Source organism: Maniola hyperantus, chromosome 7, assembly GCF_902806685.2.
Source record: "Maniola hyperantus chromosome 7, iAphHyp1.2, whole genome shotgun sequence".
In the NCBI taxonomy this organism is placed as follows: Eukaryota; Metazoa; Arthropoda; class Insecta; order Lepidoptera; family Nymphalidae; genus Maniola; species Maniola hyperantus.
This window is the reverse complement of record NC_048542.1, coordinates 16,178,578-16,203,128: the sequence shown is the minus strand read 5'-3', so window position 1 is coordinate 16,203,128 and position 24,551 is coordinate 16,178,578. Positions and strand designations below refer to the sequence as shown.

Sequence of the window (24,551 nt, the reverse complement as noted above, 5' to 3'; positions counted from 1 at the left end):
TACTATCAAAGTGGCGAACAATGCAATCATCATCATGATCAACCCATCGCCGGCTCACTACAGAGCACGGGTCTCCTCTCAGAGAGAAACCGTGTCGGAGGGAAAGGGTTACCCGACTGTTATACTAAACCGATTTCTAAACTCATTTTGCCACTGAAGTAGGTACTATCAAAGTGGCGAACAATGCAATCATCATCATGATCAACCCATCGCCGGCTCACTACAGAGCACGGGTCTCCTCTCAGAGAGAAACCGTGTCGGAGGGAAAGGGTTACCCTACTGTTATACTAAACCGATTTCTAAACTCATTTTGCCACTGAAGTAGGTACTATCAAAGTGGCGAACAATGCAATCATCATCATGATCAACCCATCGCCGGCTCACTACAGAGCACGGGTCTCCTCTCAGAGAGAAACCGTGTCGGAGGGAAAGGGTTACCCGACTGTTATACTAAACCGATTTCTAAACTCATTTTGCCACTGAAGTAGGTACTATCAAAGTGGCGAACAATGCAATCATCATCATGATCAACCCATCGCCGGCTCACTACAGAGCACGGGTCTCCTCTCAGAGAGAAACCGTGTCGGAGGGAAAGGGTTACCCTACTGTTATACTAAACCGATTTCTAAACTCATTTTGCCACTGAAGTAGGTACTATCAAAGTGGCGAACAATGCAATCATCATCATGATCAACCCATCGCCGGCTCACTACAGAGCACGGGTCTCCTCTCAGAGAGAAACCGTGTCGGAGGGAAAGGGTTACCCTACTGTTATACTAAACCGATTTCTAAACTCATTTAGCCACTGAAGTAGGTACTATCAAAGTGGCGAACAATGCAATCATCATCATGATCAACCCATCGCCGGCTCACTACAGAGCACGGGTCTCCTCTCAGAGAGAAACCGTGTCGGAGGGAAAGGGTTACCCTACTGTTATACTAAACCGATTTCTAAACTCATTTTGCCACTGAAGTAGGTACTATCAAAGTGGCGAACAATGCAATCATCATCATGATCAACCCATCGCCGGCTCACTACAGAGCACGGGTCTCCTCTCAGAGAGAAACCGTGTCGGAGGGAAAGGGTTACCCTACTGTTATACTAAACCGATTTCTAAACTCATTTTGCCACTGAAGTAGGTACTATCAAAGTGGCGAACAATGCAATCATCATCATGATCAACCCATCGCCGGCTCACTACAGAGCACGGGTCTCCTCTCAGAGAGAAACCGTGTCGGAGGGAAAGGGTTACCCTACTGTTATACTAAACCGATTTCTAAACTCATTTAGCCACTGAAGTAGGTACTATCAAAGTGGCGAACAATGCAATCATCATCATGATCAACCCATCGCCGGCTCACTACAGAGCACGGGTCTCCTCTCAGAGAGAAACCGTGTCGGAGGGAAAGGGTTACCCTACTGTTATACTAAACCGATTTCTAAACTCATTTTGCCACTGAAGTAGGTACTATCAAAGTGGCGAACAATGCAATCATCATCATGATCAACCCATCGCCGGCTCACTACAGAGCACGGGTCTCCTCTCAGAGAGAAACCGTGTCGGAGGGAAAGGGTTACCCTACTGTTATACTAAACCGATTTCTAAACTCATTTTGCCACTGAAGTAGGTACTATCAAAGTGGCGAACAATGCAATCATCATCATGATCAACCCATCGCCGGCTCACTACAGAGCACGGGTCTCCTCTCAGAGAGAAACCGTGTCGGAGGGAAAGGGTTACCCTACTGTTATACTAAACCGATTTCTAAACTCATTTTGCCACTGAAGTAGGTACTATCAAAGTGGCGAACAATGCAATCATCATCATGATCAACCCATCGCCGGCTCACTACAGAGCACGGGTCTCCTCTCAGAGAGAAACCGTGTCGGAGGGAAAGGGTTACCCTACTGTTATACTAAACCGATTTCTAAACTCATTTAGCCACTGAAGTAGGTACTATCAAAGTGGCGAACAATGCAATCATCATCATGATCAACCCATCGCCGGCTCACTACAGAGCACGGGTCTCCTCTCAGAGAGAAACCGTGTCGGAGGGAAAGGGTTACCCTACTGTTATACTAAACCGATTTCTAAACTCATTTAGCCACTGAAGTAAGTACTATCAAAGTGGCGAACAATGCAATCATCATCATGATCAACCCATCGCCGGCTCACTACAGAGCACGGGTCTCCTCTCAGAGAGAAACCGTGTCGGAGGGAAAGGGTTACCCTACTGTTATACTAAACCGATTTCTAAACTCATTTTGCCACTGAAGTAGGTACTATCAAAGTGGCGAACAATGCAATCATCATCATGATCAACCCATCGCCGGCTCACTACAGAGCACGGGTCTCCTCTCAGAGAGAAACCGTGTCGGAGGGAAAGGGTTACCCTACTGTTATACTAAACCGATTTCTAAACTCATTTTGCCACTGAAGTAGGTACTATCAAAGTGGCGAACAATGCAATCATCATCATGATCAACCCATCGCCGGCTCACTACAGAGCACGGGTCTCCTCTCAGAGAGAAACCGTGTCGGAGGGAAAGGGTTACCCTACTGTTATACTAAACCGATTTCTAAACTCATTTTGCCACTGAAGTAGGTACTATCAAAGTGGCGAACAATGCAATCATCATCATGATCAATCCATCGCCGGCTCACTACAGAGCACGGGTCTCCTCTCAGAGAGAAACCGTGTCGGAGGGAAAGGGTTACCCTACTGTTATACTAAACCGATTTCTAAACTCATTTTGCCACTGAAGTAGGTACTATCAAAGTGGCGAACAATGCAATCATCATCATGATCAACCCATCGCCGGCTCACTACAGAGCACGGGTCTCCTCTCAGAGAGAAACCGTGTCGGAGGGAAAGGGTTACCCTACTGTTATACTAAACCGATTTCTAAACTCATTTTGCCACTGAAGTAGGTACTATCAAAGTGGCGAACAATGCAATCATCATCATGATCAATCCATCGCCGGCTCACTACAGAGCACGGGTCTCCTCTCAGAGAGAAACCGTGTCGGAGGGAAAGGGTTACCCTACTGTTATACTAAACCGATTTCTAAACTCATTTTGCCACTGAAGTAAGTACTATCAAAGTGGCGAACAATGCAATCATCATCATGATCAATCCATCGCCGGCTCACTACAGAGCACGGGTCTCTTCTCAGAGAGAAGGGTTTTGGCCATAGTCTACCACGCTGGCCAAGTGCGGATTGGCAGACTTCACACACCTTTGAGAACCTTATGAGGAATTCTCAGGCATGCAGGTTTCCTCACGATGTTTTCCTTCACCGTTAAAGAGCAAGTGATATTTTAATTACTTATTAAACGCACATAACTCCGAAAAGTTACAGGTCCGTGGCCGGGATCGAACCTCCGACCTCTGATTGGAAGGCGGACTTCCTAACCACTAGGCTACCACAGCTTATAAAAGTGCAATGTTTTTCGTTTTTTGTATTCCGGCACTTCTTCTGCTCGAGGCCTGCTGGTGATGTGTGGCACAAATTTAAAAACCGGCCAAGTGCGAGTCAGAGTCGCGCACTGAAGGTTCCGTACTACAATCTATGTTATCGACATTTTGCACGAACTGTTTGTACATCACGGTTTATGAGATTCAGCCTGGTGATAGACAGACAGACGGACGGACAGCGGAGTCCTAGTAATAGGGTCCCGTTTTACCCTTTGGGTACGTAACCCTAAAAACCGGCCGAGTGCGAGTCAGGCTCGCCCAATGAGGGTTCCGTACTGCAGTCTTATTTTTTCGACATTTTGCACGATAATTCAAAAACTATGATGCATAAAAATAAATAAAAATCTGTTTTAGAATGCACAGGTGAAGCCATTTCATATGACACCCTACTTGATATAGTTATCTTACTTCGAAAATTAAAAATACTAATATTAGTTCATGACCACAATTTATATTTTTTTGTGTGATGTAACCACAAATTCACGGTTTTCAGATTTTTCCCCTAATACCAGCTATACCCACCTACCTACCAAATTTCATGATTCTAGGTCAACGGGAAGTATCCTGTAGGTTTCTTGACAAAGCGACAGACAGACAGACAACAAAGTGATCCTATAAGGGTTCCGTTTTTCCTTTTGAAGTACGGAACCCTAAAAATGAAAAAGCCTTCAGCAAAAAGCGACGCATAAGGAATAAAAATCCATGGGAATTTGATTGTATTGTTCAGCATTTACACATCAGTCGCTACTTGGTAGCTGGTATTGTGTTGTTGCTTCAAGGATGATGATCTCTGATAGATAAGGAGATACGGAGATCGTTTCCTAACTAGCGATAGGATACAGGATATGATTTATGCCTTGAAATGCTGACATCTATGGCCTTACGGTTGTGCGCTGTAAGTGCTGAGTGTCTTTTTATATAGATCGAGATCTATAGAGCGCACTTTGACTTGGCTCAGACTTAAGATTGAATTAAAACGAGACAGATTTATGTGAGAGATATAGCTCTGTCTCGTTTTATCTCTGTCTTAAGTCTAATTGTGAGATCTATAGAGCGCACTCTGACTTAGCTTAGACTTAAGACAGAGTTATATCTCTCACATCAATCTGTCTCGTTTTAACTCAATTTTAAATCTGAACAAAGTCAAAGTGCGCTTTATACATCTTACCCTTAGAGCAGTTGCGCACTTATCCAATCCGAGTCCGTGAAAATACGGATATAAAAATCTCGGACCGAAGTCGAATATTGCTTACGCTACTAATTCGCTGCTCGATTGCGGTAGAATGACAGCTACAATGTCACAATCGCAATCACCTCTGATTGGTTGACGCTCGCTCACTATTGGCTACAATGCATTGTTGCAACAAGAATCGCAAAAATTCAGCCAATCAGAACAATTGAGATTGTAATAATGATTAATGCAGGTTTTACGAAATCGACCTAGATCGCTGATCTAAATTCCAGCTATTCAGTGGACTTCTTCTATATCTACGTCATAGGTCCGATTTGAATCCGAGACACATCTGAGATATTCTCACGGATGGTGGAAGTCGGAGGTAGCTAGTGCTTATGCTACCATCATCGATGCTACCATCTATATATATAAAAGGAAAAGGTGACTGACTGACTGACTGACTGACTGACTGACTGATCTATCAACGCACAGCTCAAACTACTGGACGGATCTGGCTGAAATTTGGCATGCAGATAGCTATTATGACGTAGGGATCCGCTAAGAAAGGATTTTTGAAAATTCAACTCCTAAAGGGCTGAAATAGAGATTTCAAATTTATGTAGTCCACGCGGACGAAATCGCGAGCATAAGCTAGTCATCGATAAAAATGACAAGATATTATGCCCAAGCGAACCAAATTTTTCACGGTTTTGGAACCAAATAAAGCAGCGCCACCTCTTAAATACTAATGAACGACCCGTTTGAAATCCAGACGTCACTGAGGTTGCATTGGTGCTAAAGCAACACTGAGTCGGTGCCATTTTGTTTGTTCAATAGCCCTGTTCATACGAAGTAATATATAAGCCAATGGCTACCATTCAAATAATACTTCGGAACGTATTTTCACGGATTCTGATCGGATGCAGTGCGTACCTAATCGCCGCATACGCAGTCGGTCCGTCTGTCTATCAGCGGGCTGGTTCTCATGAACCTTAATAGGTAGACAGTTGAAATTTTCAGACTACCAAGTAACGGAATTATCTTATAGCTATAGGCTAAAGCAAATGGCGAACAGATTCAACTTTATGATCTGTGTAATATGCATACGTAAGTATATGAGCATTACAATATGCATGTGTTACATTAAACATTACACAATTCGTGAAGAGAATCAGACTGGTGTAACCATCTTATCTAAATATATAAAATGAAATGACTGACGATCTATCAATGCTCAGCTCAAACTATTGGACGGATCGGGCTGAAATTTGGTATGCAGATAGCTATTATGACGTAGGCATTCGCTAAGAAAGGGTTTTTGAACATTCAACCCCTAAGGCGGTGAAATAGGGGTTTGAAATTTGTGTAGTCCACGCGTACGAAGTCGCGAGCATAAGCTAAGTAGTTGTAATTATATTATGCTTTCATAAGATAATTGTGATTTCATTACAATTGCAACTGAAAAGTGAAAACCAATGTAATTATCTGAATCAAGCAATTAAAAACCGGCCAAGTGCGAGTCAGACTCGCGAACCGAGAGTTCCGTACTGCAGTCCTATTTCTTCGACATCTTGCACGATAAATCCAAAACTATTATGCATAAAAATAAATAAAAATCGGGTTTAGAATGTACAGATAAAGCCCTTTCATATGACACCCCACTTGGTATAGTTTTCTTACTTATACTTCTTATCTTACTAAGTTAAAAATACTAATTCTTGATAAACACATTTTAATTTTTTTGTCGTAATATAACCACAAATTCGCGGTTTTCTGATTACGTGTGCTACTACCTACTTACCTGCCAAATTTCATGATTCTAGTAGAGGTGACCAATTTATTTATTAACCTGTTAATATAACACATTAAAGTTTGTTGATTAACTGCGATACTAAAACTTAACAATTTTAAATAAAAAAATATTATTAAATCAAAAAATACAAATTATTATAGTTAGGACCTATACCTACGTTCTAAGTAGCTGCTTAAGTAGGTAGCGCGAAGATTCCAGGAAATTAAATTTCGAAGGGGGCGCGCGGTGCAAAACGCGCGCGCGACGACATTATACCTACCGATTGCGACCGATTACGTCATGCGCTAAAAATACCGATGCATTGAATATGGTTAAAAATAGCAAGTCAACTAATGTTAAATAGCACCACATCGATATGATGATAAATTTAGCATATCAAATGATTTTGTTGTTCCCATCGAATACCTACGAAGTGTTAATAAATAAGTTAAATAATTTTGTTATTTTTGTTGATGCTTTGATTTGATACATAAATAATACAATAGTCGAAATTTTTGTTATTTCTGTTTATTACCGATACTGTTCGATTAACGATAGTGCGCGTTCATAGACTTTTTGCTAGTTTATTTTTTCGGGTAATTTGATGGTGTAGTTTATTTTGCTCACTTCGTTGTCTGTCCGTCCGTCTGTCTGTCTGTGCGTCCGTCCGTCCGTCTGTCTGTGCGTCCGTCCGTCCGTCTGTCTGTGCGTCCATCCGTCCGTCTGTCTGTGCGTCCGTCCGTCCGTCTGTCTGTGCGTCCGTCCGTCCGTCTGTCTGTGCGTCCGTCTGTCTGTCTGTCTGTCAAGAAACCTACAGGGTACTTCCCATGGACCTTGAATCATGAATTTATCAGGTAGGTAGGTACCTAGGTTTTATAGCACACGCAAGGGGGAAAATTTGAAAACCGTAATTTCTGGTCACGTCATCATCATCATCATCATCATCATCATCAACCGATAGACGTCCACTGCTGGTCGTCTATCGGGTAAGTCTCTTGGAGTGACTTCCACTCCACACGTCACGGTCTTGCGGCGCCTGAATCCAGCGGCTCCCTGCGACTCGTTTGGTTACAAAAATAAATTGAAATGTGTTCATGAAAGTAGTGTTTTCAATTTTCAAAGTAAGATGAAATCAAGTGGGGTAGGTATCGTGTTTTTTTTTTTTTTTTTAGTCAGTGTTATATTTTTAACGTGTTTATTTATCAATAAATTTTAATAACAATTATTGATATTATATTATGTAAGTTTAACAGTATTTGACACCACTAGATTCTAGGTCAACGGGACGTACCCTCCTAGGTTTTTAGGGTTCCGTACCTCAAAAGGAAAACGGAACCCTTATAGGATCACTTTGTTGTCTGTCTGTCTGTTTGTCCGTCTGTCTGTCAAGAAACCTACAGGGTACTTCCCGTTGACCTAGAATCATGAAATTGGCAGGTAGGTAGATCTTATAGCTGACATTTGGGGAAAAATCTGAAAACCGTGAATTTAGGGTTAGATCACACAAAAAAAATTAAATTGTGTCATGAACTAATAATTAGTATTTTCAACTTTCGAAGTGAGTGACTATATCAAGTGGGGTATCATATGAAAGGCCTTGACCTGTACATTCTAAAACAGATTTTTATTTATTTTTATGCATCATAGTTTTTGAATTATCGTGCAAAATGTCGAAAAAATACGACTGTAGTACGGAACCCTCATTGCGCGAGCGTGACTCGCACTTGGCCCGTTTTTTTGTCAGATAGACAGACAACGAAGTGATCCTATTAGGGTTCTATTTTTTCTTTTGAGGTATGGAACCCTAAAAATTGAGGAACTGATGAACAAAACGATGTAACCTAACGATGTAACTTCTGATCCAAGTACCACCCACTGAGCTATGTCAGTTACTCTGCTGCTCGATTGCGGTAGAATGACAGCTGCAATGTCACGATCGCAATCACCTCTGATTGCTTGACGCTCGCTCACTATTGGCTACAATACATTATTGTAACAAAAATCGCACAAATTCAGCCAATCACAACAATTGAGATTGTCATAATGATTGATGCAGGTTTTACGAACTCGACCTACTGGTCGAGGTTGGACTATGGTTTCCTACCATATAAGTACGTCATATTGATTTCAGAGACCGTTCTAGGTGGACTAGACCTGCTAGACTAGTGACCTGCCATCTTATCATGCCATCAATGTGACTATAGTGTCATCTTTCCTCACAATGCTCTCATGACTTTATAATGTTACACATAATTTAATATTGTTAACCAACATTTCACATTAGACTATTCAACTATTCTCCCACAGAAATACCTAGAGCGTAAACGAAGAATTGTAATTACTTAGTATAACTGTAACTGCTATGGTAAGTACTACATTTTTCTCACATAACTATTTGCTAATAGAAATAGAAAGATTTTTCATTTAAATAAACTTTAGATAGAATAAACCTAACTATTTTTGAATCGTCAAATGTTCTGAATGAGAAGAGCCGGCAAGAAATTCGGTAATCGCTCAAGATTCAGATTCGATTTACAGGAATACCTTATCCTGAAAATTTCAGCTTTCTAGTCATCCAGACCGAAGCTATGACTGCTCGAAAATACGACGAAACGAGACGAGAAAAGGTACGTAGTGCCCCGTCCTTTAGTTTGGCTCGTCTTCTGTCGTCGTCGTCTGATATGTATGTCTATATATATATAAGGGAAAGGTGACTGACTGACTGACTGACTGATCTATCAACGCACAGCTCAAACTACTGGACGGATCGGGCTGAAATTTGGCATGCAGATAGCTATTATGACGTAGGCATCCGCTAAGAAAGGATTTTTGAAAATGCAACTCCTAAGGGGGTGAAATAGGGTTTTGAAATTTTGTAGTCCACGCGGACGAAGTCGCGAGCATAAGCTAGTCATGTATAAAAGTAATTGCAGTTCCGCGCATTGCTGGAGCGACTTGCGAGTCAAATCCACGCCCTTTTTATTTGATTTTTTGAAATTAATAATTAATAATTGTATTTAAATAACTAAATCTATAGCATTCACCCACCTAGGGGAAACACATCGTACACCCTAATAAAGTTAACTCTAATTCCAGTCAGTGGCGGCCAAAAAACTTGTTTCTTGTGTCTAAATTCTAAATTCTAAATTCAAAATAAATTATTCTTAAAAAAAAAAAAAAAAAAAACAAAAAAAAACAAAAAAAAAAAAGTATTGGCTAATACCTCTAAAATTGGTGGCGATCACGATGGATCAGAGACGGCGGACGTGATAGATGCAGGGTATTTTACATTTTACATTTTACAGTCCCAAAGAAGAAAGACGAAGAAGAAGACTTATACTTAAATTAGAAAAGCCTTTAAATCCACATCACCTAGCCATTACAAATGTAACAAAAAAATCAGTGATCTCCATGATAGGCAAACTAGAAACAAAAATAAGCTAGCTACTCCTGCGCTCCGCCTCTGGAAGGTGCGAAAGTCATTTGTGGGAATGAGTGTAATATTTTATAATAAAATTCCACAAGCAATTTTAGACTTGCCTTTACACAAGTTTAAAAAATGTGTTAAAAGTAATGCTCCTAAAAAAAGCATATTATACAGTCGCAGACTATGTAAACGATAAAAAAGCTTGGATTTGACTCGCTCCAGCAATGCACGGGGCTGCAATGGCTTGTATAGTACGGTATAATAACATTGTAAATTGAAAAATTAAAAAGAGCAACCGCCGAGTTTCTTGCTGGTTCTTCTCGGTAGGAACGGCATTCCGAACCAGTGGTAAATTAAAACTACCTGACTATTCATAAGCACTTTTAAAAAGTTTACATGAATAAAAAACATTCTATTCTATTCTAAAGCAATTACAAAGTAATTACATTTCTGCATTCGTTTAGAACAGCTAATGTAATCGAAGTAGTTGCAATATTCTGCCAGAAAACGAAAAACGCGAAACATGTGAAATATGGCCGTTAAAGATATAATTAAGTAGGTAAGGAGATAATAACATGTTGTCACGTACTTGAGATCGTGCCAAATCTAGATAAATGGTGATCGTTCGGCTTGTGTAACATAACGCATGAAACTATCGTAAACTGTGTCTTTAGGTTAACTTACAGGTAATAACGACACTTTGATTTTGATTCTTTGAAAGACACGATGTAATTCATCTAAATGTGTCTGTAAATTCATTAGTCTTGGACTAGTAATAAAATGATGTGATTTTTTGTATAGCGGTAGTTAATGGGGCTAGAATTCATTATATAAAGAGAATCATTTGAAAAAAATTAATGATTGTTATTGCGAGCGAGTCAAATCCAAGACTTTTATTATTTACATAATCTTTAATTGTAAAATGTTATGCTTTTTTTAGAAGCATTTAAAGGCAATTAGACTTGCATTTCCTTTACACAGATTTGTGTTTCTCCGTTTAATGGAATTGAAAGTAGGTTGGTAAGACTAGGTAAAACGTTCAAAGCCGAAAATATTTGAATGTGTTACATCCGGCAAGTATCTTAGCACTTGCAATAAGTAGGTGGTTGCGGCTCATAACCTTTATTACAATGATTCAGTGTTACATAACACTTCGTGCATAAGACACATTCTCTCTAAATCTCTAGGTAGGTAGTAGGTAATCTTCTATTACATAGACGTTAGTTCGACACCTGCCGACAAAATAGTTTTTTGTCCACATCGATCCTTTATGGACTGTCTCTATGAACCGTGCTAGGCAGCGCGATTGCCGTAAACTGACATGTCGCATCGCAATAGAAATATCCTTAAGGACCGTGATCGTTACAGTCGACACAGTAGGACGATTTCGTAAAACCTGCGTCAATCATTATTACAATCTCAATTGTTGTGATTGACTGAATTTTTGCGATTCTTGTTGCTACAGTGCATTGTAGCCAATAGTGAGCGAGCGTCAACCAATCAGAGGTGATTGCGATCGTGACATTGTAGCTGTCATTCTACCGCAATCGAGCGGGTCGTCTTTCATCTCAATGAAGTACTGTCCGTATTTTTATAGCATTCAGACGGATACAGACAGTTGGATTGCACAACAAAGCTCATAATATTATAGTCCGTACAAAATGAGAACTCACTCGCTATTTTAGCTCTATGTGTTAACTGTCATGTCAAAAGTACGATTCATCTTTATAAACCAAAATCGTACTTTTGACATGACAATTCACACAAAGTTAAAATGGCGAGTGGAACTTAAAATTTATGCATTATATACAAATGATTGAAAATACTTTATAGATAATGATACGAAAATCAGTCAAAAGAGTTGTTGAGTCGATATGCAGGGAAGTTGTGGCATATGAACAAGTTTAATAAGAAAACTCCTGGAGTTAATCTAATAAGTACTTACCTAAGTAAATGTAGGTGGCTAAATCCGAAAACTTTTTCTTAAGTTCTCAGATTTAGGCAATAAGCACCAATTAAGCAAAAATCGTTTCGAGATCGTATCGGATATTGTGAAAAATAAATTTGAATACTTGGGTCATTATCATTACTGCAGCTGTGCTATCATTAGAATCTGTATTGTTTAGTTAGTAAGTAGACAGAACTATATGTTGAGCCATTCGGCCCACTTTTTACTTGCTGACTGCTGTTGCTATTCGTATTTCGTAATAGGTACTCTACCCTACCGATTCCAGTAAAAACATTACATTAAAATTGGGTACAGTACGCGGCCCAAAGTGATGATCATCGGCCTTTAAAGACGTAACCAGCAAGTTTTCCTCTGTTGATAAAATCTTACTAGTGATTGAGATAAGTAGGTTATATATATTTGTTTTATTAACAGTCAAATATAGTTGTATGGCACCCCTATTTTAACCTCCTGCGAACTCTTCTGGAGTGGGCATGTGAGCGCGCACTCTGGCACATCGGTCCTTGTCTATGTTGAGACTCTTGCGCTTACAGGCGATGTCCTTCTCCAGCTCCCCTCGATACTTCATCAGCTCCGACCTCACCGCTTCTGCTTGCCTCAACTTATCTTGCAGAGCCTCGGATGATTCTTTTATAAATTTAGCCTCCGCCATTAAAGCGTACTGGGCCTCATCCCGACAATTTTCGACATTCGGCCGCTCATAATTGCGACCGTGCAGTCTTGTCATAACACATTTGTTCCTTTCGGTTATATTCCGTAACGAATCTTTAAGATGATCTATTAGGTTTTCTATATCAGCGATCTTCTGTAAATTCTCTTTTAAGTTTTCTTCTAATTTTTCACACATCTGCTCCGTTGCGTCTATCGTTTCAGCTAGCGCAGCGTTGGTTCTGTCCGCTTGGATTTTCATATCTTGACCTCCCTTAATGATGGCCGTCATCAAGTCGGCCCGAAGTCGCTCAGACTTTTGTCTCACCTCTTCACAATTTCTGATGCTCTCCGAGCAATAGTGCTCCCAATATTCGAGCGTAGTGCTGTTTTCAGGCCACCTAGTGACGCCAGGGTGGGCCAATACTAAATTGGACTGTGGAGATAGCCTAGCGTTTAACCTGTCGAGTTTCAAAGATACTTCCTTATCACTCCAATCTAGCTCGATGGCAGCCTTGGCCGCTTTATTCATTTCAATTTGCCTTTCAGTTTTTGCTAAAGTATTATTAAATACTCTCCTTATTTCCCCCACAATGGCTACTTCTTTAATTAGCTCCTGCTCAGCTTCATCTCTGACTAAATCGGGCTCATACCTACTCGTGCGGAGCTCCAGGCACTCTCTAGATATCGCTTCAGGCAACATTAATATTCTACAAGCGCCTTTCAATCGCGCTCTATTTTCATCTAACATGGCCAGCTCCTCAGTAATTCTGGCCAATGCTAGTTGAACCTGCTCTTTCCAATACGACAAGTCTTTAATACGACTGTTTAACTTTTTATTAGCTTCATCGTGTTTTTTATCCATATTGATAAAAGTGCTTTGGATATCCATCTTGGCTTGCGCTTCTAAAGCCTTCGCTTTATCGGTCGCTCGAGGAGTGAGAGTAAACTGATTGTTCTTCCGCCACTCTCCAGTAGAGTATCTGGTTATGGAGTATTTGTCGACGACTGGCCTAACGCCCGTTATGCCGGCTTGTGGCGACCAATCTAAATGGCCTGCTGCCCAAGGCCCGATGGGTCCCATCAAAAGAATATCTCCACTGGTACTATCTGTAGGTTGGGGAAGATACTTTGGCGGAGCGCCAGGGGGATAAACCTTAGGTTCTGGCGGTTTGATCCTTCCAGGTACATACGGTGAGGCATGAACATTTTCCGTTTTGTTAGTGGCTGCAGTTTCTTCTTGCTTTATTTCTTCCTCGTGTCCACGAGTGGTTGGACAGATATGTGGACACGAATACCGATCATAATTTGTAGCCATATTATTCTGAATTTAACTTATAACTTACTTTAATAGTTACTAACATAATAATAATAAAAGATAAATAAAATTAAAAAAGTCAATTCATGGTACCCATGGTACCTAAGTACTACACTGACATTAAGTATGTCAACATCAAACATTTATTTTTTATTTTTTGAGTATCTGTCAGTGCTCAGCAGAGTTTTTACTAACCATCGTTATAGGAATCTCATATCATAATTTTTCCCTGTTCATGCAAGATTATACTGTGGAATCTACAAAGTCGATGTAGTAAGTACTACACTTACTTTTTGTTAGATCTTAGATCCCATGGCAGGTGGAGATAACTCTATAACCATTGTTTCCCACCCTCGTGGGATGGTAATGTAATGTTATTGTTTTTTGTTGAGAGCAATTTTTGCTGTACTTGGGTCTAGATTCCGTGTTCCTTAATTAATAACGGTTTATATGTTGCTATAAGACACGCTCTATCATTGATCCGTTACTTTATCTTTAACTGATCTAAGCTGGGTAATGTCAAGTCACAATACAGTCTATGCGTACAATTCGCATCCAGAAAGGCCTTAAGGATACATTACAAGAAGCCACCAAACAAGAGAAGAAGAAGAAGGAAGGATACAGACTCGGAGTTTAGAGAGTAGTATATTCCTTGCTCGGAGTTCCTATCAGGCGGGCCAGACTTCCACACCTGTTTATGAAAAAATCTTAAGTTTCTAGATTCAGCGGATTGAGCTGTAGGTACGATGATACGTCAATCAGTCCGATTCTCCACTCAAGCAGTTTAAGCTTTCATGCTGCGAGAGAATAATTTTAGCAATGTTAGAGAGCGTATATACCTACAAATTGCAAATACATATTATGCGCAAGCTATCAGAGTCTTCATAAATTTCATTTTTCAGGAGTGGCGATAAAGAGATTATATCGTTTGTGTATTGCAACAAAATCACCATGGGAATTTAGCAAGGTAGGTATTCGCGGTTAGCACTAAACTGATGAAATGTCATCCTCACATTGAATTCGCATCGCTTGCGCAATCAGCACTTGCAGTTCGAGACAATATACAGTGAAAGGTGTGGATATATTGATTGGCATGTTACATGCGTTGACGGAGTTGCATTAAATATTATTATAATAGGAATTTAGCAATGATAAACAAAAAAATTAACGATTGCCGAAACACTATTGTGCCTAGTGTTTAAGGCATCCGCCTCCTATTCGGGAGGTCGGGGTTCGATCTTGGGCATGCAACTCTAACTTTACGGAGTTATGTGCGTTTTGAGATGTGATATGTGGCACAGTTTTGTAAATTAACGTCTTTTCTTTCTTTCTTTCTTTTAAGTACTTAATTAAATATCACTTGCTTTAACGGTGAAGGAAAATATTGTGAGGAAACCTGCATGCCTGAGAGTTCTCCATGTTCTCAAAAGTTGGCACTGCTCATTCTGAGAGGAGACCCGTGCTAACTGGTGCACCGACGATAGGTTGATCATGATGATGATGAAAAAGCAAAAACTACTTAACGATCAACGATTTGAACAACGATTGTTGAAACAAGTATTAGTGTAACCAAATATATTTTAGGCCCGGAGTTCGAAAAAATGTATGACAAAGAGTAGTTAAGGAATAATTAACAGTAATTATTAATATCCAGCCAATTCCGAAGCAGAAGGGTAGTGGGAGCGGACCATGCCGCACCTATCGCGATCTATGTTTAAAGTCTTTCTCTTCGATGCTATATCCCTTTCCAAAACAATTCGTTTTTTAAGCAAATCATTCCTTACTCGCTCTGCATTCTTCAATTGCCCAAGCAGAGACGTAACAGTCTCGTGAATCTTCTTCACTTCTTCTATCAAACCAAGATGGGGCTGATCTCGTACCGCTTCACCGTGAGGTCTCCAATTGTTTCTGTTATCCAGTCTAGTCTGTGCCAGCTTCATTGCAGCGTCCATTTTCTTTATTGACTCTTGCAAATTAGCAATCAAACCTTCCATGTCAGCTATTCTTTGAAGAGTAGTTCTCAATGTCTCTTCTAGCTTTGTGGACAGCTCTTGAGTTATGGCGACAGTTTCTGCCAGGGCCATGTCGGTCCTGTCTGCCTGATTACGCAATTTCCTGCCGCCGTTAACTAATATCGCGTTAAGGCTGCTCCTCAAATCTGCAGACTTTTGACGAGCAGCTTCACAATTTTGTACATTCTCTCTACAGAAAAACTCCCAATACTCTAAAGGTGCGGAATATTCACTGAATCGAGTTGAACCCGGTCTGAACATAATTGTATTCGATTTTGTATTAAGGCTCAAGTTAATGGTCTCAGTGTTGTACGCCATAGTTTTGTCACACCAATCATATTCTATCCTATGTTTTGCTGCTTTATTTATAGCCATTTGTTGTTCGATTTCATTAAGAGTATTCTTTAATGTTGCCCTAACTTCACTCACTAAATTCATTTCTTTGATGAGTTCTTGTTCGGCTAAGTCCGCTACTAGATCCGGTTGAAATCTATTAGAGCGAAGGTCTAGACATTCTTTAGATATTGATTCGGGTAACATTAATACTCTAGAAGCTCCTTTTAAACGTTGCCTCTCTATTTCAAGCAACTCTACTTCTTCAGTAATGGCTTTGCATGCTCTTTCAACTTCTACTTTCCATCTAAAAATGTCTCTGGCTTTTTGCCTCAACCTTTTAAAATTCTCGCCTTGTTGTTTGTCAACGTTACCAAAAGCTTGCATCATAGACGTCTTCGCGTTATATTCTAGGATATTTGATTCGTTAATAACTTCAGGGTTGAGGACCTCTTCGTTATGTTTTCTCCATTCACTCAGGGAATATCTACTTAGGCTGTATTTGTTGACACCAGGTCTGGTACCTGTCATTCCTCCAAGAGGCGTCCAATCTACTTTTCCATCAGGGCCAGGCTTCAAGTTGGGAAGATATTCTTCGCCCGATGGGGGAGGCTTATATAATTCCGATGCCTCTTCAGGGACATGAGAAGTTGTTCCTGCGGCTGGTGGAGAGTCTGCTGCTTGTTCAGCTGCCTTTATCTCTTCTTGGGCTTTCTCTGGAGATTTCGCAGCTTTTTTGAAAGCTCCAATATCTGTGCAAACTTTTGGACATTTGTCATCTTCAGGAAAAGAAGTCATCGCGTTTATATCATATTTTAACTATAATAATATGAATATAATAACTATGATAATAACATAAATGATTAAAAGAAATGCATAAATAATATCACACCTGAGTGTCACACAAACTATAATCTAATCAAAGTCAAGGACTCTATTTAAGGCCATAGATAATAGGTTTTATATATTTTGGCAAGTTACATTCCGTATAACTTGCCAACGTACAAGCGAACCGAGTTTAGTAGTCAGAGCGTCGGGCGCGAGGAGATGCGAGTTCGATTCTTGGCGGTCAGCAATTTTTGAATGTATTTAAAACTAGATGATGCGTGGATTTAAGTTTTTAAAAATACCGTGGGAACTTTGGGATAAATTGCCTATATCCTTCCCCGGGATGCAAGCTATCTCTGTACCAAATTTCATCAAAATCAGTTGAACGGATGGGCCGTGAAAAGGTAGCAGACAGACAGACACACTTTCGCATTTATAATATTAAAATAAAAGTATGGATTACGTACTTAGTGATTATATTCACTTTGTTAAACAGCACGGCTCTTTGAGGCGCTCATACGTACGTAAATAGTACGTAATCAGTCAGGCAGTTATCACTCTCATTACTATTCTCTTTCCGTTGCGGTGGACGGTGAAAACTTGCAATTTAGTATATCCGTCGGTTTCTAAAGGCCACTATTTTCCAACTTGCATCAATTTCGCTACAATATCAGCTGTCCGCTCGCTGACCACTTTCTAAGTGATTTTGCTCTGAGCTTACACTGGAACTTGATTTGTTGCACGCGAACTTGTTGTGTTTTAGTGATTTATACGTAGTTTTATATTTCCTACCATAGATATTAAGTAATTATACCAAGTAACAAATTTACGTTTTTGGTTTTATGTAATTTATAACGTCTGCATTCATAGTCCATGCTCTCAATAGGGTATTTTACCCCTTTTTTGAAAAATGTCTTAATTTGATCCTAAAGTTAAAATAAACTACCAAAAAATTACCAAAATAAACCCCTTAAATTCCATCTCCATCCATGCAAGTAGATCTAGCTATATGTACCATGAAGGACACTTACAACTTCAAACGGATCTAAAGTCTAACCCGTACACATGATACTAAAAAGTAAAAACCACATGTCAGTGGTGACCTCAATGCTCAGAGACCGCTAGGCGACCGGAAAAATGCGTGCGCATTATAACCTACAAACCTAGGTGTGATAATCGAGTTAGGAGTACAAAGAGTTGCCTGTTTGCGAAGAAAGTTGAAAAATATTAGTAGGCAGTAGGCTAATATTAGATGACATTGCGTGAGTCAGATCATTTCTCTTGAAGATAAAATTCTCAGTAAAAAAACTAATATCATCACATTTTCAAACTTTCAACACAGTAAGTAGTCTGTATAAGTGTCATTGCATTTATAATGACCATCAATGACTTATCATAATAGACCGTAAACTAGACCTACTTGAAATAGATAACTAATTACAAAGCATTATCGGAAATCAGATGATGCCCGCAGCGTCGTCTGCGTGGAAAGCCATGGTTTTAAAGGTTCTGTGGAAAAAAGTATCCTATATCACTCTCTACGTCTTGACTCTTGAATTATATCCCTGCAAAATATCACATCGATTGAAGGATAAACCAACAAAATATAAGCACGCTTTCGCATTTATGATTTGCATAACTACTTATGTGATCTTAAATTAGATAGTAATGCGCGCTTAAATTAGTATGCTCCAAATGTTGACTGTAATGGGTGCCACAGTTACTTAACATAAATTGGCAAAGGTCTCCCAAATCCATGGATATTTCCGGAAATGTTCATTTCATAATAAGCGATCACAGAATCACCAGCAGCTTTTCTGGTAAGGCAGGTCTCCCATGAACAATAGTTTTTTTGCATCAGGTGTAACTTCCCTGCTGAAATGTACGCTGCTACGGTTTTTTGTTACAATACGTAGCTGTATATATGTAATCTGTATTGGGACAAGTCCCAAGGTGCTTGAATGGCGACCCTGCACTCGAAAAAGCAGCACTGTTAGACCCTCTTATAGATGGACGGACGATCTTAAACGAGTCATTGGACACGAGAGGTACTAGAGCGTATTCTTTGCAAATCCTTGTAAAAGAAGTCTATTGAAACGACGATTAGCTTCTTCTTCTTCTTACAGTGCCGTCTCCTATCGGAGGTTGGCAACCTAGGCTATCTGCACCTTGGACGCTGCTGCGCGGAATAAAGAACGGGTACTCTTCCCGTACAACTAACGTAAATTCTTGAACCACGATGTTCTTCTTCGGCCAGGTGGTCTTCTGTCGGCTATTTTGCCCTGAATTATAAGCTGAAGGAGGTCGTACTTGCTATTTCTCATCATCATCATCATCATCAACCGATAGACGTTCACTGCTGGACATAGTTATTTTGTAGGAACTTCCACACACCACGGTCCTGCGCTGCCTGAATCCAGCGGCTCCCTGCGACTCGTCTGATGTCGTCTGTCCACCAGTGGGGGGGTCTTCCAACGCTACGTCTTCCGGTGCGAGTTCGCCATTCCAGCACCTTGGGACCCCAACGTCTATCGGTTTTACGAACTATGTGCCCTGCCCATTGCCACTTCAGCTCTAGTTCTTTTACGGATCTGCTAATTTGATCACGTAGAGAAACTTCTCATAATAATATGGCCAAAAAATTTCATAATATGGCCAAAATGCTCCAACTTTCACACTTTTACTGTTAGATACCGTTTTATCGCGGATTTACGTTACGTCGGACACGTTAGCTACTAGACGACAGCTACTGGAACTAAGGCTATACAGGATATAGCCTGGATACGTAGAGTAGAACGTTGATAGACGGCTTTTCAGAACGGTACACAAATATAACTCAGTATAAGGAACTGAGACAATACACAACTTAACAAAGAAACCGACAGACGTTATGGCATACTCTTCATCAACGCGAACGGTAGCAATGACTTATGGCCCGGCAAATCGATTTCTCACGATCGTCAGTTTACAGTAACTAACTGTTGTTTCAATGTAACTGACAGTTAGTAGGCAGTTAGTTAAAAAACTCAGCACGATACAACATGAAATATTCATTTGTTTGAAACGCTAAGAGAATGGTAATTAATTGGTATGGCATAATGTCGGATGATGTTAGGGCTATGTTACCGCTGTATTATCAAGAAATCATTCTGGACTTCGGAGAGTTTTGTATGCTAATTAATGTATGTGAGAACTCTACGGCCCGACCTCGACTATTAGGAGGTTTAAAAATATTTTAACTTAGTGCAGTCGATACGTTTGGTAAGAGGATTAAAGTATTCCGTATTGGTCACATAAGTAGCTGGTAGCACAGTTGAGTGAGCGGGAGTGAACATGTTAATAAGCGGTAAATACCTAAGTAATTAAAATATAGTAGGTATTTTAACATGGATTAACGCTGGTTCCCTGGGAACGGGGACGGACGCTAATATGGGACGCAACTTGCGTTGACACATTGACCCTGTGTCATATCAGGGAGACAGCATCAAGACCGGGAGCCGCAGCAGAAACAGCTGAAAACGGCAAGCGGCGCAAGTATGCCTCTCTTATCGAGAGTTACGTTTTTGTTCCGTTTGCCGTGGAGACCCTGGGGCCATGGAGTCTTAGTGCTAAAAAAATATTACGAGACATTTCACCGCGATTAATAGCCTCATCTGGTTACAGAATTCTGGCTCATTTTTTGCGCAATTGATCAGCCTGATGGCTGACCAGTGCGGAAATGCAGCCAGTATTCTTGGCACCATTCCACGCGGGCATGATTTGTATAATTATACAAATAAGTTTTAACATTTTACGTAAGTAATGACTAAAGCAATGCAAGGTTCTAAAATGTCAGACATGCTAGTAGCGTAGGCCTTGCATATTATAAAATCTGGTACCTACTTACTTATAGTTAGATCTAATGATGTTATTGCCGTGAGAAAATGCTTTCTTGTAACTTTTTCACTTTATATGTGATGATATAACGAGAAACTTATTCAAGGAATGCAAATTACGTGTCATTATAAATGCATCATTACTTATTTTCCGAGAAACGGTCATAGCATAACTCAATGCTACTATTTATATCATTTTATATTTTAGTGGCGGAAGTCTTTCGCAAGGTAGAGTAGAACACACCTGCCTGCCTGCCTGTTAGGTTTAGAGCAAATTGTGAAAAAGTTGGAGAAGGCAAAGCTAAATTATTCAAACATTTTATGTTAAAAAATTGTTATCTACAAATTGGTCACTAAAAATCTCAAATATGACCATAAACACAGGCAATTTTTTTATTTAGTCGAAAAGAATGGACGTAGTTCAAGGTGCTTGAACTGCTTGCAAAATTGCATCAAACTGGCTTGAATTTTAAGTCTGAGGATAAATTCTATCTAAGTAAGTATTATACTTTTAATCAAGGGTGCTTGATCTTATTGCAAAATTGTTTTCATTTCAAAAGGCAGGAATGTATGGTTTGAGGATAAATTCCGTGTTGTTTTTGTCTGTTTGCGGTTCGGTAACCCGACAGCCTACAGCGCCGGATGCTTGGGGCAACACCTGTCTAGAGCAGGAATAACTGCCGGCCTTTGATATTGCCTCATTTCTTGCACTTTCAGGACGCAGCCGTTTTTAAATCATAGCGTAAGCCGATGAACTCGTATGATGGCCGTGTACAATCGATGTCACAAGACACTAGACAGTACACACGCGGAAGGCGGGCGGTGCATCTTCATTTCCACCATAATTATGAAGGATGCACATTGAACTGTATGTACCTAGTTACCATACAGTTTACCTGTTTTGGCGGATTACAGCGCTTTGTAACCTTTTTCGCCTTGGAAGCTTTTTGTAAATTGTAACCTTTGTCTAACAAGCCGCTCAAATACTATGAGTAAGATTCGCTGAAACATTAACTAGGCTACTTGACCAAAGTGCGATCAAATTGCAATCGACAGGCACCTTTATAATTCGACACATCCATAAAGGTGACAAGATCTAATCCTCAATTTTAACATGATCATCTATTGGATCTTTTGTATGTCAAGATCGATGGTGATCACCATAGAATCGGCTCTAAATTGTGATATGATTGGGATCAAAATGCAATTCAATCAACATTTCAGCAATGTGGAGATTTGCCAAAACAAACAATTTACTTAACTATGGTTTGGAAATATAGGAACATCTGTATTTTGCTTGGTAAATAATGTAGCAAAATAACAAGCCAGGTAATGTCATAACCAAGTTATAACTAATAAACGACCAAGAGCACTTATAACGGCATATGAACACTAAAGTGTCTTGTAAGTAAATGAGTAAAGGTTTAGTAGGTAGGTACTTAATTAACTAATCCAGTGGAAAATGGATAATCTAGCTAGTAGGTACTTTAATTATTAGAAACTACCTACTTAGGGCATTTTTGGGATTCTTCTGTAGGTGAGTCGTGTTAGAAATAGTTAACTAGGTAGGTACTTACCTACCTAACAAGGTAGCATCATAATATTGACGAAACAAGTTATAGCTAAGTAGGTACCTACTGTCGAGCCTTTAGACGCTAGGTATTTATAGTCGTGATTAAATTCACGTCAAAAGGTCGAATTGGCTTGAATGTGTTCGAGTCCTATGTCCATCAGTGGACACAAACAGGCTCATTGATTGATTGACGTCAGGATAGGTAGATTGAACTCCCAATTTTTTTGATTATTATGTGAAATAACGTCGCATTCCTTGTCAAAAGTAGGTAACTTAGGTACTTGCTTGATTTTGAAATCATAAACCTAGAATATGCAACGCCAAAGTGCCTGGTTTCAAGATTTAGCGTATGAAAATATTGTAAAAACGAAAATTTTGCAATGGCAACGCTCATAAAGGTTTATTATATCGTTCGTTTGTCTCGATACGGGATCGACAATGCAGAAGCAAGGCCAGCTCCAAGTTCCAACTGACTTTAACTTTCACTTTTGTCACAGAATATGTTGAACTGGACAAAAAATTGTCAACATCGGTAATGTGATATCGTTTAATGACTTTTAAACGATTCAATTATAATCGCGTTTGGGGAACACCGTTTCTGTACATTTTTCTTTCAAGACACGATAGAAACGCTAGTGAGAATTCAATTAAAGGTCATGAGGTAGGTACCTACTATAATGTTATGCTGAAAAGGGTATGACCAAAAAAGGAACCCTACCTCGCTATAAAAGAAAAAAATATAGACATCCACGTAAGGTACCTAAGTCGTAAGGTCTTTACAGGAAGAAGTTCTCAATTCACATTCCTGACGAGTTAGTCACTAGGTTGGAGACACCTAGTGGAGTTTGTTTATTGCTGATCATACCTACCTACTAGTTACCTCTCAAGATTTTCAAAGTGCTTTCGAATTTGTTAAAGTGTACAAAACGTCAAGTGGTATATACCACTGGTTCAGAATGCCCTTAATACCATATCGAGAAGAATCAGCAAGAAACTCGGCAGCTGCACCTATACCTAATTATAAACTCACCAGAAAGGAGCTGCAGCCATCCGCAAATATGGAACACTGTCGTCGATTGACAGAAGAAGAACAACAGCATGGCACAAATGGTAAACAAGGCCAGCGCGACGGCTGCACCCACGAGCACCGTCGCCACTTTGAACACAAATCCGTTTATCGACATGAACTCGTCCAGCTTGCCCTTACACTCCTCCACGGCCTCATCCGCCTGGCAGACTTGCCACAGGCCGAACTTCCTCGGATACTCCGTCTCAAGATCTCCAATCCATTCTGGAGTCACGAAGGCAACAACGCTTATAATCGCGTAGCAAATCGTGAATATCGCCCAAAGCACTCCAATCGCTTTCGAATTACGGACGTAGTTCGTAGCGTACAAATGTGACGAGTCCACGTATTCGATTTTCGAACCCATTTTGGTAACGCGCGGTAAAGTTAAGTTTACTATTGGCACATTTTTATCAATAAAAACTGGCTAGTATGTTTCGTGGAACACTTTTTACGCACAGACTTATGAATCAACTAGTATAGGACACGAGTAACACAACACTGAAAGCGACAAAGCACTAGCTAGGCCGCACATCCTCTCGCCGCGCGCCATTCGACTTGAGTGAGCTAAGTGGGGATAAGCAATCAAAGGCCAAAGCTCGTGAATGGTGATACTTACCTGCCAGGTGATTGTAAATAAAAGAGTTAAGTGGATAACTGTATATTTTAAAATAAAATAGAATTATTACCACCAAATGAACACTGGACCTCGACACAAAGTGAAAAATTCGTTACTTTTTGTTGGTCTGACATTTGGTAGCTTTTCTTCAAATTCTTTGAACTACTATCGCCATCTATTGATGACGAGACTTAAAAATCACAATCGATATTAGTCTTATCGAGGCTAAGCTAATAATGCTTTTTATGTAGTAATAATCCTTTTAAAGTTTTTTGGAACGAATAAATGTTTTCAATCTTTTATTTTTAGAAATAAATTAATGTTTTCAGATGTAGAAAAGCGTTCAAAGAAACGTATTAAAACACTATCACGTTGTATTGCTCAATGTTACTTTATCATCGTAAGTAAATAGTGACCTTTCCATTTTGGTAGCATA

General features: G+C 39.9%; 3 protein-coding genes across 3 annotated transcripts in view; all 3 read right to left on the bottom strand.

Annotated features, from left to right (window-relative positions):
• Window positions 1-24,067, bottom strand: part of Tmhs (Tetraspan membrane protein in hair cell stereocilia) — a 29,889-nt gene extending 5,822 nt beyond the window's left edge. The window contains exon 1 of the mRNA XM_034970018.2: window positions 23,461-24,067. Coding sequence (XP_034825909.1) covers window positions 23,461-23,863 — 403 coding nt within the window. The 5' untranslated portion in view covers window positions 23,864-24,067. The remainder of the gene's footprint in view (window positions 1-23,460) is intronic.
• On the bottom strand, window positions 12,252-13,819 carry LOC117983460 (tektin-4-like). Its single transcript, XM_034970015.2, has one exon. It carries the CDS (start codon window positions 13,807-13,809, stop codon window positions 12,286-12,288), a length of 1,524 nt encoding a protein of 507 aa, XP_034825906.1. The 5' UTR covers window positions 13,810-13,819; the 3' UTR covers window positions 12,252-12,285.
• LOC117983461 (tektin-4-like) lies at window positions 15,424-16,957 on the bottom strand. The gene has a single exon (XM_034970016.2). The coding sequence runs from the start codon at window positions 16,950-16,952 to the stop codon at window positions 15,453-15,455; it is 1,500 nt and encodes a 499-aa protein (XP_034825907.1). The 5' UTR covers window positions 16,953-16,957; the 3' UTR covers window positions 15,424-15,452.
• Window positions 24,068-24,551: the final 484 nt, after the last annotated feature.

Bases quoted from the DNA above. Each gene is read 5' to 3' on its own strand.
- LOC117983460 (XM_034970015.2), bottom strand. From the start codon at position 13,809: ATGGCTACAAATTATGATCGGTATTCGTGTCCACATATCTGTCCAACC.
- LOC117983461 (XM_034970016.2), bottom strand. From the start codon at position 16,952: ATGACTTCTTTTCCTGAAGATGACAAATGTCCAAAAGTTTGCACAGAT.